At 60.4% G+C, this 13,767-nt stretch overlaps 1 protein-coding gene across 5 annotated transcripts in view; it reads left to right on the forward strand.

Moving 5' to 3' along the window:
• Window positions 1–10,836, forward strand: part of NLGN3 (neuroligin 3) — a 39,397-nt gene extending 28,561 nt beyond the window's left edge. For all 5 annotated transcript variants that reach the window (XM_053990108.1, XM_053990111.1, XM_053990107.1 and 2 more), the window contains 4 exons: window positions 949–1,098; window positions 2,764–2,949; window positions 6,901–7,690; window positions 8,121–10,836. In XM_053990108.1, the coding sequence (XP_053846083.1) occupies window positions 949–1,098; window positions 2,764–2,949; window positions 6,901–7,690; window positions 8,121–8,958 (1,964 nt within the window). In that variant the 3' untranslated portion in view covers window positions 8,959–10,836. The remainder of the gene's footprint in view (window positions 1–948; window positions 1,099–2,763; window positions 2,950–6,900; window positions 7,691–8,120) is intronic.
• The last annotated feature ends 2,931 nt before the right edge of the window (window positions 10,837–13,767 follow it).

Genomic DNA, 13,767 nt, shown 5'->3' on the forward strand with positions numbered 1-13,767 from the left:
GCAGCACGGGCATGTGGGACCTGGCAATGTCTCCATGGCAGGTGCCACTGCCTCGTCTGTGTGACACGGGCAAGATGCACCAGGATGTTATTCCCTTGTGAGTGGCCACGGCTCCATGAGGGATCACCAGCCAGTGGGGTAGAAGGGGCAGGACGTCCCCTGGACAGGAGAAGTCGAGAGAGGGAGCGTGGCTGCTCCCTGTCCCCTGGGCTCCCACCATCCTTCCTCCCCAGCCCTTGGGGTCCCATTCCCCATCCTCACTCCATGCCTCATGTCCTCGTCCAGATGCCGTGCTCACCTCCCTGACACGCACACGTGCATACACTGTCTGCCTCATCACCATGTCTGTGTCTGGGCACGGGGGTGCTGTGGGTTTACATCCAGACAGGCAGCTCTCTGCCTTCCCAGGGGAATGGGAAGGGGGAGTGGGAGAGGAAGACATCGGAGCACACATCAGTGCCCCCCCCCTTACTTCTAGGTCCTGCACACCCCCATCCCTGCCCCCCTCCACAATGCCAGCTTCCAGGACTCACGGAGCGCTTGGGTCCAGCCAAAGGCAAGACATGGGGCTGCATCCTGGGGCTGGACTCTGCAACTCCCACCCACAGCGAGACCTGATCTGGCTCCTACACAATGCCAGAGCCCAGCTCTGGGGAAGAGCAGCGGGGTCCAGCCAGCGTCCCTCCCTCACGTGCTCAGTCCCCTGAGGGCACGGCAGTGTGGGGACAGTGCAGCAATAGCCACCTCCCGGAGAGGGGCTGGCAGGGTTGGTTCAGTGGTGTTTGGCTTTGGGGGTCCATGCTGTGGCCCCCAGGAGAGCTCTGGCTTTGGCTCCTAAGCCCCCTCCCTGGTCCTGGCAGCTGGCATTGCCCTTGTACTTGGTCTGCCTGTCGGGCAGGGTGCTGTGGCCATCAGTGCGGTCCTGTGTTTAACCACCTCTCCTTCCAGACATCCGGGACAGCGGGGCCAAGCCGGTGATGGTCTATATCCACGGTGGCTCGTACATGGAGGGCACGGGGAACATGATAGACGGCAGCATCCTGGCCAGCTATGGGAACGTGATTGTCATCACGCTGAACTACCGCGTTGGAGTGCTCGGTATGGGCTGGCTGGCGCGGGCTGTGCGGGCAGCACAGCCGGGCAGTGGCACAGCCCCTGTGTCTGACCGGCCTTGCACCAGCCGCAGCGGGGGTGGAGGGGGGCGTAGGGCCTGGCGGGATGCGCTCTGGGCACTGCCCCTGCCTTCTGCCCTGGCAGCCGAGCGGGTGCCACGTGGCAGAGCCCCCAGCACACGCTCACAGCCTAGTCTGGGTCCTGGCACCAGCCCCCACCCCGGCTCATTTACACAAACTGGCTCAGCTGAAAGCAAATATTGGTTTGTGGTTAAATGAATAATAAATGTGTTTACCCAGCATCTCCTCCTGAGAGGGCTCAGACGGGTGAGGTGCCAGCGGGTACTGCCTGGCTCTCCTGGGGACCTGGCAGCTCTCCCTCCTCCCTGGGCACAGGAAGCCTCCAAGCCAGTTGCGCTGCTGGGACCCCCTGAGCAACCCACGATGATCTGGCTGTCTGCAGTGGGGACCACAGAAGGTGTCAGGTGCCATGCAGAGGAGGGTGGCAGTCCTGTTTCCAAAAGCACTGGTGACTTAGAGAGGCAAAATGAGGACAGAGGGTCAAAAGACAGTGCAGTCCCCTGCCTGAAGCAGCAGAAACCCCCAGGGGCTGAGACACAGGAAGCTTGTGTGGAACACCACTGGTGCTTCCCTTAGCAGCATGAGAACAAGGGGTGGAGAGATTTGGGAAAAGCTACTTTCCAAGCCAAGCTGCGGCTCTCTTCCTAGCCATCCAGCCTAGCATGGTGCTCTCCCTTGGGCTCGTGCCTGGTATCTGGGGCAGCACATTCCTCTAATGGCCTCCAGAGCCCATAGTTTCGTGTGGAAGATGATAGTAAACCTGTTCAAAACCATTTAATGTTAAAAGTCTGGCCTTTAAGATGGATAGGTGCAAAGATAAGACACATGAATCGCAATACGACGTTAAAGTGGTGCCTTCATCATTTCCATTGAGGTGGTGCACCACACCCAGCCAGACCACCTCCAAGTGCTAGCACAGCCCTGGGGCTGCTCCCTGTGTGCTGGGCTTACCTGCCTCGATTTTACCTCAGGCCCATGGCTTTGGCTTCCTGCTTAAAGTCAAAGCAAATGAAAGAGTGATAACTTATCATGGGTGTTTCCTGTGCTATTGAAAGCATTTCTCACCTTCTTCCTCAGTGAGAGCCTTTGTGTTTTAAGCTGCAGTCGGTTCCTCTCTGCCCAGCCCACCTCCTTACATTTATGGAGCCTTCCTCCAACCCCCCCTGCCCCCCCTCCCGTGCACGCTAGTCCATGGAAAGCATTGGCTGTGCACACACTCACCTGCCTGCAGCCACTGATGCTTTCTGAGCTTTCCTCGGAGCTTGTGCGAGATGTCTTGAGCTGTTCTAGCACAGGTGGTGGTGTGGGTAGGACAGAGCTTTGTGCTCTTTATCTTGTCACTACTCGTTGTTGGCCAAAGAGGCTCCCTGAGGTTTGCAGCTCAGCCTTTCACCCCACCAGAGGGTGGCTGGAGTCCTGCTCCAGTTTAAAACTCACAAAACTCTCTTGGTAGCATGGTCTCATGGTGGGATAGGTCTCACAGAAGCTACCCTAGGTGTGGGGAAGAGGGGTGGGAAATCAGGACTTGCCCTGTTTCGCCGTCCCTAACTGGGCTCCCCTTGGCCCTCAGGGTTCCTGAGCACGGGGGACCAGGCTGCCAAGGGCAATTACGGGCTGCTGGACCAGATCCAGGCGCTGCGCTGGGTCAGCGAGAACATCGCCTTCTTTGGGGGAGATCCCTTGCGGATCACTGTCTTCGGCTCCGGCATCGGTGCCTCCTGTGTCAGCCTGCTCACCCTCTCCCACCACTCTGAAGGTAGGTGTCAGCCGTGCCTGAGGCTGCTGAAACTGTGAGCAAATGCCCTGCTGATGCTAACGCAGGGAGGGGAGCCCACCCGGGTCCTGCTGCCCAGCCTCACAAAGTCAGGGCTTGCTTTCCAATCGGCCACTGGTGAGAGCCTGGACCTGGATGGGAAGCAAAACCTTCTCATCGAGGGCAGAAAGAGGTCAATGGCAGAGCACGTGGGGGCCAGGGATGGAGTGGGTGCTCCCCGTGCACAAGGCTGCAGCCCAGAGCCAGCCCCTTGGCACGGGGAGAGGTGGGGACCCCTCCTGTGGTGTGCTGCCCTGGTGCTCAGGTTTTCCTAGTGCAGGTGTGGAGGGGGTGCAGGGCATCATGCAGGGCACTGGGAACAACGATCTCAGTGCTAGGAAAGGTATTCATACTGGAAAAGAGGGGAAGACAGAGCACCCCAGAGGTCCCTCCTGAGCCTGGGGAGGGATGGAGGGCCCTGTGTGGTGAGACTGGCAGAGCTGGAAGTGCTGCACCTAGCAAAACACAGGTGGAAGTAATATGATTAATATCTGTAAATATAGCAGAGTGTTTACTCTAAATAAAGAAGGGAATTATTTATGCTAAAAGACTGTGTTGGAATAAGAGCAAATGCATGTAAACCACCTGCAAAGACATTTACATCAAGCACTGAGGGAGAAAAAAAATTAACTGTGAGACTAGAGGTGTTTTTGATAAACTTCCTAAAGGAAATTATAGGAGCAAAGCCTGAACTGGATATGGTCCACAGGGGAGCAGCCTGCCAGGGACCTGCTCATGAGTTTTATATGAGGGTGCAGCCGTCTTCCAGTGCTGTGTCCCCAGGTGTTGTGCTGAGGAGAAAAGGACATGTGTGAGCAGTAGACACGGGCATGAGTCTGCCCTTCAGAGACACACAGCAAATTGCACTTGAAGCTGAAGAGCTGCTGCCCTGCTCAACAGCCTGGGAATCACTCAGGAATGGAGACCTCCAGAACCTCAGCAGGGCTGATGGCTGATGATGGGGAGTCTTTTACAGGCTGAAAGCTCCTGCAGAAAGAAAAAGTGTTTTCTGTGCCCGCATTGAGTGTGAAAGGCTGGGGAGGGAGCACTATGTGTAATGCATTGTCAATGCTTCTAAGGGTACTCCTTTCCATCATAGGAGTGCAGGAGTGTGTGCTTGGCTGCCCAGGTGGCCCCAGCCTCTTGCAGGGGTACAGACTGGAGCAGGCTTGGAGAGAGGCTGAGGGTGGATTGGAGGGGCTGCTCCTTGTGACTTTTCAGCCATGAAAAATAGTCCTGCCAGTCCTGCCATGCTTCTCAGGTGATGCTACACTTAATGCCACTAAGCTCTGCACCTGCATGACGAATCCTTTGCTGCCCCATGCAGCCCCAGCGCCTTTGGTGTGGCCCCCCTGCATCTCAGAGGTGCTGGGTGCCCAGTACCCTCGCTGCTGGGGCAGGGGAGCTGCTGCTGGCTGTAAATGCTGTGAGGTGGGCGGGGAGTGCTCAGAGCAGCAGCCAGTGTCTCATAAAGCCAAATGGCCGTGAAACGATCTCAAAAAATTCCCTGTGCCAGAGCACCCATTTCCCCAGGGATGGGTAGCTGGCTCTGGAACACAGTGTGGGAGCAGTGCTAAGTTGCAGCCTGCAGAACAGGTGGGTTTGTTTTTACTGCATCAAAATAAAACTTCTAGTGATCACAAGCTATTAATGTAGCTGCTGATTTGTGCCTGCTCTGCCAGGTGCTGCAAGAAGCAGACACTGGAGGCTTGGTACAACACAGTACAGCACATGTTGGGTCTGGCTGCTGGGGAAATCCACAGCTCCCTGCCAGCTTCAGGCCTTGTAAGGTCACTCTGATTCCTCATCAGAGTGACCAAAGTGCTGTTTTTCTCCCCAGCCAGCCATACCAGGGCAGGAGCAGTCTGTGCTAGGCAAGCTTTATGTGCTTCCTTTGCCCCATCTCCTTCTCCATGGGGGCTTCTGCCCTTTGTTGCCAGCCCTCCAGATCTCAGCTGGACAAGGCACCCAGCACCCTGCTTTGAGCAGGGCTTGGCCCAGACACCCCCAGAAGTGTTTCCAGTCTCAGCTACTGGGCAAAGCAAAGAGGAAATCAGGAGCTGGCAGCAGCTGGTGGCAGTCTGCAGCTCTAACCACCCTCTGGCACAGTCCTGGCCCCACCACTTGATTCCACTATCCTCTGGCTGCCAGTCCTGCAGGAGGCAGGGTGTGTTGGGACCCTCACCGTGGAGGGGAACAGGAAGGAAAGGCAGAACGTCACCTTCTTGCCTGGGCCTCAGCAGGCTGGAGAGGTCCAGTGTGGAGTGCAGGGTGCTGGTGCCTCCCTGGGGTGCTTGTCAGGCTTCAGTCAGGTGCTGGCATTGAGTGGGAGGACATGACGAGTCTGGGCTCTCGCAGAGTCCTGGGTCCTTCTGGGTCAGGATGTGGCCATGCAGAGACATGGCAAAGGGGTTCCATCAGGGACATGAGCAGCTGATAGTGATACCAGCTGCCCTGTACTTCCCCAGGCAGTGGTGGGCAGGGCCAGAGCCCAGCCTGGTGGGTCTGTCTGGGAAGTGATGCTGCTGGCAGGGCGCAATAGCTGCTGCTGGGACAGCATCTCCAGGGAGCCAGGAAACCCCATCCTGGCTCCTTGGCACGTGGATGACGGCGCAGAGCAAGCAAACCCATGGCCAGTCTCCAGCCCGTAGGCTGGGTATGGCTTTCTAGGGCACCAGGAGGTGACAAACAGAGCTTGTGACTTCTCTTTGTCCCAGTGCATGGGACTGTACGTCAGGTACTTGGCAGAGTGAGGACTGTGCGTGCAGACAAGAGCTATGGACATGGTGGCTGGGAGCCAGGAGCCTCTGAACACTTCTGTTGCGGGAAGGTGCTTCCCTGCAGAGTGGCACAGCCTTGGTTGCACGGGGGTGCTCTGCATTTCAGGGTGCCAGGGGCAGCCCCACGGCCACCACACTGCTGTGCCAGCACCGTTCAGGGATCGCCTGGAACAGTCCCTCATGGCAAGCAGGTGCTGGGGTCTTGCACTTGGGATGCAAAGAGGGCTGGTCAGAGAGCAGGGACCCCTGGGTACACCCCGGACTGGCTGCCTTTCACGGCCCAGAGGCTCTGCTTCCTCACCACCCTTTGTATTCTGAGCACAAGCACCATTGACATGAGACTGGAGCGAAGCCACGCATTTCTCTGCCTGGGCCAGGGCCTTTGTGGCCTCATTTTCCAGGGCGAAAGTCCACTCCCTCTGTGTTCCTGGTGGCAGAAAGGCCCTCTTTGTGCATCTGGCAGCGTGCTCCTGCAGGGCCGGATTGGCACTGAGCAGCCCCAGCTGGGCAGGAAGCAGCAGGGAGGGGGTCGAGGGGGACTCTGACAAAGCGGTGGGATGGGACACGGCAGGGTTAAGTGTCCCCAAGGAGGCATTAACCCTCCCACTGCTGCCAGCCCACAGCCTGGCTCCTCAGTGAAGCAGGTGCCAACCTGGGCTGGAGGATGGTGCTGAGCCAGGGGCAGCATGTGCCCCCCAGGGGCCCAGGTAACACATCCTTGGGGTGGCTGGGGATAGCACAGGCTGCTTGGCAAGGCCAGACTGTGATGCAAGCATGGCCCCTCTTCTCCCCACACCAGGACGGGGATGCTGGATCATCCCCTGCAATGGGATCCCCAGGGAGCGCAGCAGCCCTTGGTTGCTTCCAGGAGCACCCACTTGCATTCCCAGCTGTCATCCTGCCATCCCCACAGCAGCCCTGAGCGGAGCCCCCTGTGTGAGCCCAGCTCAGCAGGCAGCACAGCTCAGGGACAAGGCCGGGTGTGGGCTGGAGTGCTGGGTCCTTGCAGGGGGTACAAGAGCATCGATGCCTTCTCCATGCTGCATCCTGCACTGCAGCACTGGGATGTTGGAACCCTGCTGAGAGCTTCCTCCACTCCCTGCCTCTATTGCAGGTCTCTTCCAGAGAGCCATCATCCAGAGTGGCTCAGCGCTCTCCAGCTGGGCAGTGAACTACCAGCCTGTGAAGTACACCAGCATGCTGGCTGACAAGGTGGGCTGCAATGTGCTGGACACCGTGGACATGGTGGACTGCCTGCGGCAGAAGAGTGCCAAGGAGCTGGTAGAGCAAGACATCCAGCCAGCCCGCTACCATGTGGCCTTCGGGCCAGTCATTGATGGGGACGTGATCCCGGATGACCCCGAGATCCTGATGGAGCAGGGCGAGTTCCTCAACTACGATATCATGCTGGGGGTCAACCAGGGTGAAGGGCTGAAGTTTGTGGAGGGTGTGGTGGACCCTGAGGACGGCGTCTCAGGCAGTGACTTTGACTACTCAGTCTCCAACTTTGTAGACAACCTTTACGGCTACCCTGAGGGCAAGGACACCTTGAGGGAGACCATCAAGTTCATGTACACGGACTGGGCCGACCGGGACAACCCCGAGACACGTCGCAAGACCCTGGTGGCCCTCTTCACCGACCACCAGTGGGTGGAACCGTCGGTGGTGACAGCCGACCTCCACGCCCGCTATGGCTCCCCCACCTACTTCTACGCCTTCTACCACCACTGCCAGAGCCTGATGAAGCCTGCATGGTCCGATGCAGCCCACGGGGATGAGGTGCCTTACGTGTTTGGGATCCCCATGATTGGCCCCACAGACCTCTTTCCCTGCAACTTCTCCAAGAACGACGTCATGCTCAGCGCTGTGGTGATGACCTACTGGACCAACTTTGCCAAGACAGGGTGAGTGGGGATGGGTGCTGTGCCTTGGGGGTCTGTACTCACTGCAGCTGTACTCCCTGGGGCCGTGCTGTGGTGGAGGGGTTATCATGGCCAGTGTGGGACACTGACCTCCCTGTGCCCAGAGGTCCCCGTGTGCTGCACCTTCACTGGGGCCATGGCATCAACCACAAAGCAAGAAGCTTAGATCCATGGCCAGCCCCTGGGACAGGACCCAGCCAAGCCGCCGGGGTGGGGAGGCTTGTTGGCCCTTGTTATCTTGGGTGAGACTTGACCCAGGGTTGGGTGCTGCCCAGTCATTCAAGACCTTTTGCCAGCCCACTCTGTGGCACTGCTGGCAAAGGTCCCCTCAGGTTCTGTCTCTGCATCCAGCTCTCCCTCTTTGTTTCTTTGATTTTCCCAATGCTAGTTCTGTTCTGCCTGTGTTTCACAGGGACCCCAACAAGCCTGTCCCCCAGGACACCAAGTTCATCCACACCAAGGCCAACCGGTTTGAGGAGGTGGCCTGGTCCAAGTACAACCCCCGTGACCAGCTGTACCTGCACATTGGGCTGAAGCCACGGGTACGCGACCACTACCGGGCCACCAAGGTGGCTTTCTGGAAGCACCTGGTTCCTCACCTGTACAACCTGCACGATATGTTCCACTACACCTCCACCACCACCAAAGTGCCACCACCCGACACCACACAGAATTCCCACATCACGCGCCGGCCCAACAGCAAGATCTGGACCACCAAGCGCCCCGCCATCTCGCCCGCCTACAACAGCGAGAACGGGAAGGAGAAGTGGAGCCCAGAGCAAGAGGCGGGCACGCTGCTCGAGAGCCCCCGCGACTACTCCACTGAACTGAGCGTCACCATCGCCGTGGGCGCCTCCCTCCTCTTCCTCAACGTGCTGGCCTTCGCCGCCCTCTACTACCGCAAGGACAAGCGCCGGCAGGACACGCACCGGCAGCCCAGCCCGCAGCGCGGTGCCTCCAACGACATCGCCCACGCGCCCGATGAGGAGATGCCCTCCTTGCAGGTGAGCCAGGGGCACCACGAGTGCGAAGCTGTGCCATCCCACGACACCCTGCGCCTGGCCGCTCTGCCCGACTACACCCTCACCTTGCGCCGCTCTCCGGACGACATCCCGCTTATGACCCCCAACACCATCACCATGATCCCCAACTCGCTGGTGGGGCTGCAGACCCTGCACCCCTACAACACCTTCACCGCCGGCTTCAACAGCACGGGGCTTCCGCACTCACACTCCACCACCAGGGTATAGCTGCCCGCCGCCGGCGCACACGCATGCACGCACACACACACACACACACACACGCAGCAGACACTGGCAGAGGGACCGGCGGAGCCCGCAGAGCCCCCGGACGGAGAGGCAGCGCCCACGGATGGTGCAGCTCCCAGCCCAGAGACGTGTGGGGTCCCAGAGCGGCCCCAGCGCTTTCTTTTGTTCCTGTCTAACTTTTGAGAAGTGCTTTGACTCTCCTGGCCTCGGGACCCCGTGGGTTGCCCCGTGGGATGCCAGTGGGGTGCAGGAGGGACGTGGTGGAGTCCTGCACAACCCACCCGCGCAGGTGGGCAGGGGTACCCCACTGTCAATGGCCACAGGGTTCCCAGTGCCGTGGCTGTGCCTCCCAGAGGGGCGATCACATCCCCAGTGCCAAGCCCACCGAGCACCCTGGGACTGACGAGCAGCGGGACCGGGCATCCCTCTCGGCCAGTGCCCAGACATCCCCAGGCATCTTGGCAGCCCTGGAAAAGGTTCCTTCACTGTGCTGAGAAGTGGCCCCAGGCCATGGTGCTATAGGCAGAGGGAATGGGCAGAGTCCAGGGACCTGGCCTTGTGCTGGATGCGGGCGCTGGGGCTGATGCTGGGGCTCAGGGACGCTGGGAGTGGGGCCCTGGGCTGGAGACTTGGCACCTCTGCCCCTCTTTGCGCTGCAGAGAATCTCTTTTGTGTCAGTCATTTCTCTTTGCAGAGACGTTTTTTAAGCAGATCTTTAGTTCTTTACACACTAACGGAGTCGCCGCGTTTTGTCCTTTGTAAAGATTTTAAAACCAAGTGTTCTTGATATAAAATAAAAAGCCAGTTAGAAGCCAGCGTGTGCGCACGGTGCCGGCCCCCCATGGAGCCCGCCTGCCGTAGTTGGGCACCAGGCAGGGCAGTGCCTCCCGCACTGTGGGGCTGCGCTCTTTTGTATTTTTTGATATTCTCCCTCCTCTGTCACCCGTGCCCACATATATCAGCCAAAAAGCCTATCCAACGGCCTGCCTGCGAGCACCCCTGCCCCGGTCCCTCACTGCCACCACTGGCCAGTGCCACCCACCACCCCGTGTGGGCATCACCTGCTCTGAGCACTGTCTGTTCACTCCCATGAACCCGGGACAGCCCCTCATGCTCCCCACCCTGCCCTGCTCCCCCAGGAGCATCCCACATCCCTTCACCACTGCCCCAGGCTGAGCCGTGCCCTCCCTGCCCATGCTTGCTGCCCAAAAGCAGAGCCAGTGGTTTGCAGCCTGTGGCAGGAGTGGGGTGACAGAAGCAGGGTGAGCTGCTCACCAGCATCAACTCTGCCTCCCAGGTTGCTTCCACTGGGGCCTTTACTCCATCGTGGGCTGACCCCAGCTCCGGCATCCAGGATGTGCAGCTGGAACAGATGCCTGGACAGGGACTCTGGGGGGTAACGTGGGGCTGGGAGCATCTGCTGTGGCCACTGAGCCACACGTGGCTCTAGGCAAGTGGCTTTGTGTGGTCGGGCATGAAGAAGGAGCTGCAGGGGATCCCACGTGGGGTACCCCAGGCTCAGCCCCCCAAGGTGAGCAGTAGCACCTGGGGCCTGGGGAGGCAGGAGAAAGGGACAGGTCCTTGTGGGGACACCATATCTTGTCCCTGTGCAAGACGGTCCGGCTGGCAGACGCTGCCCGTGCTGGCGGCCGTGACGCACCGGTGCCGGCTGGCCCTGCTGCCTGGGGCCAGCGCATCGATGGCCCTGCTGGCCCTACTGCCCCGGGGCCAGCACAACAGCGGCCCTGCGCCCCGCCCCGCGCAGGGCTGAGGGTGAGGATGCTCGTTGGAGAATGTATTTATACCCTGTCACCCGTGCAGAGTAACAAGTTCCAAATAAAACAGAAGTGATATTTTTAATAGCGGTGTGTCTCGCCTCTTCTTGGAGCATGCAGGGCCCGGGGACTACTGGGCTGGGTGGGGTGCCCTGTGCTGCTCCTCATGTCCCTGGCGCCCCCTCACAGAGGCAGCGGGAGGACCCCGGTATCATCCACCAGGTCAGGGTGCCGGACCCCCACATGCAAGCTGGCACCATACCATCCAGGACTGCCATCACCATGTGCCACAGTGGAGGGGTGTCCCCACATCCCCCCAGCCCCGCTGCCCCCAGCACTGGGACCCCATGTGGGAACGCATCTGTCCCACAGCCTCCTCCCTCCGAACTTCAAACCGCTTTCCCAGCCTTTCCCAGCTGAGTTCCCCTCCCCCTATTTGCCAAAGAGAAAAGCTGCTGGTTTCATTTCTTCTTAATGTAATTTCAACTGGAGTTGCCATGGAAACCTGGAACGGAGTGGGGGGGCTGCATTGCCTCCAGGCAGCGTGTAGACACTGGAGCCACGGCCGAGGCCCCGAGCCAGGGGAGCCGGGGCAGGCAGGGGGACAGGCTGTGCAGGAAGCCGAGTGTGGGGCTCTGTCCTCCTCCCCACGGGGGACCTTTGCAGCTCCAGTGCCACGGGCACATGTCGCCCTGTTCAGCACCGTGCTCGAGACCCTGTGCTGGACCCCCCTAAAAGCCCTGGTGCTGCCCATTGTGGCCTCCCACAGGGTGCCTGGTGCCCTTTTGAAGGGGTGATGCCTTTCTGCCCCAGGTTAGAGGATTGTCCTGCCCTTCTGTCCCCTCTCCTCATCCTTGTGCAGCCCCAGCTGCATGCTGCCACATGTGCCAGCATGGCCAACCCAGCTAGGACCCCAAGGCAAGCTGGTGACAGACAACCCACTGCTATTGTGCTACCGCCAGTGCAAAACTCCTGAGGCTGCCATCTGTCCAGGGTGTCCTTGACCATCAACAGTTTTCCTTTGGAGACCTGGCAAAGCTCAAGGGACACTGTATCCCAGAGGATATGAACAGTTCATATCTGCATGACAGCTGTGACTTATCCTCTGCTTCGGGGCACATGTTTAGGGCTGCTGGCAAGGAGAACCATGAGGGAACTCAACTGCAAAGGTGTCCCTGGCATGGGAGGGAGTGAGTGACCTGTGGCTGGCCTCTGGCTGCTCGAGGATTCACAGCCAGCAGGAGGGCGGGGATGCTGCTTTTCACAGAAGCATCGCTGGGATGGTGCCCTGGGATAGTTCCCCACACCTCTGATGCACCCAGGACACGGGAGAGCAGACTCGCAGGCAGGCAGAACAAGCTGTTAAGTCTTAGGCTGCAGCCCCCTCTGCCCTGTGCTGCAGCAGCACAAAGGATTTCTGTGCTCACCCACTGCTAGTGACCTTCCTGGCAGTTGACTCAGACCAGAGGGTTTTGTCTCTTTGAGAACAGCAGCCTAGATCCAGGGATGCCTGTGCTGCTGCCAGTCCAAGCCTGGAAGCCAGCAGCCCCTGCACTGCAGTGACCATCCAGTGAGGAGGCTGAGCCATTCACAGGGCCAGCCCTGCCTGGAGCAGAACGGCCGGGGAAAGGGGACTCTGGAGGCCTCCTCTGAAGTCCTCCTGACAGTGGAGCTGTTTCAGTGATGGCTCAAGCTTGATTTCGTCCATCGTACCCATACAGACTGCTGGGCTGCAAGTTCTTTGACCCTAGCAGGATGCCAGCAGCTGCGTCACCTCCGTCCCACCATCCGCATGCTGACTCAGTCCTGGCCATCTCATCAGCTTCTCTGCGTTAGACGTGCCCACGTCTTTGAACTCTTACGCTGCAACTTCAGACATCAATTAACTTCACAATTAGCGTCATTAACAAGAAGCCCGTTTCTAGCCCACGTGGCGGCGGGCGGGGCACTTTTCTGAGTACTGGAGGCAGCGCCGGCCACGGCTGTTGAGTACAGCCTGTCCTTCACCGATGGCTTTTGCAGTTTAACCTGCCGCCAACAGGCGAGGGGGCTGCCTGTGCCCCCGCCCACCCCTGGCACCTCTGCTCCTCCCAGCCAGCTCCCTGCGAGGACAACGGGCGGGCATCGTGCCGGACAGCAACACCCCTGGTTCCTCCTCCTCTTTCCTGTGGTTTTCTTTCTCCACTTTTACTGTATTTTAGATGGATTCCCACGCTGAGCCGCGCCGGGTGCTGCCGCAGGCAGGTGCGGCCCCGCCGCCCCCGGCCCGGCCCCGCCGCCCCCGGCCCGGCCCCGCCGCCCCCGGCCCGGCCCCGCCGCCCCCGGCCCGGCCCCGCCGCCCCCGGCCCGGCCCCGCCGCCCCCGGCCCGGCCCCGCAGCGCCACCTGGTGCCACGGCCGGCGACCCCCCCCCCCCGCCGCACGGTCCGAACCCCCGGCGACCCCTCGCCCGGCTGCCAGCGCTCCCCAGCCACCCCTATCCTGGCTCCCAGCAATCGCCAGTGACCTCCCGCCTGGCTCCCAGGGCCCTCCAGCAAGACCCCTAGACTGACTCCCAGGGACCCCTCTCCCCGCGCCAACCTCCCATTGTGCTTCGTTCCACTTAGCCCGCCCCAGTGCTCACCAGTCTGCCCTTCTCTTGATCCCCCCGGTGACCCCCACCAGCCTGATCGCGCCAGCCTGGCCCCACTAGCCCCTTGCTCCCCCAGTGTGCCCTCCGCTAACCCCTAGAACCCGTCCAGGGTGCGGGACCTGGGCGGTGCCGCCGCTGCCGCTCCTCGCCGACGCTGCTGACTCAGGTGCGGCGGCTTATCAGAGACTGAGATTGTGTGGCCCCTATGGCCCCAGGCAGCCCTGCATCACCGGCCACCCCCGGTATCTCACTGCCCACAGACCTCCGCCCTGCCGCGGGGGCACCCCTCGCGGCCCGCCGCCGCTCCGCAGTGCCACCCTGCCGTCCCCGTGCGGGAGACGCCCGGCATCATCGTCGCCCTCATGTAAGGGACGGCGCGCGGGCT

This window comes from Vidua macroura, chromosome 14 (genome assembly GCF_024509145.1).
Source record: "Vidua macroura isolate BioBank_ID:100142 chromosome 14, ASM2450914v1, whole genome shotgun sequence".
Lineage (NCBI taxonomy): Eukaryota > Metazoa > Chordata > Aves > Passeriformes > Viduidae > Vidua > Vidua macroura.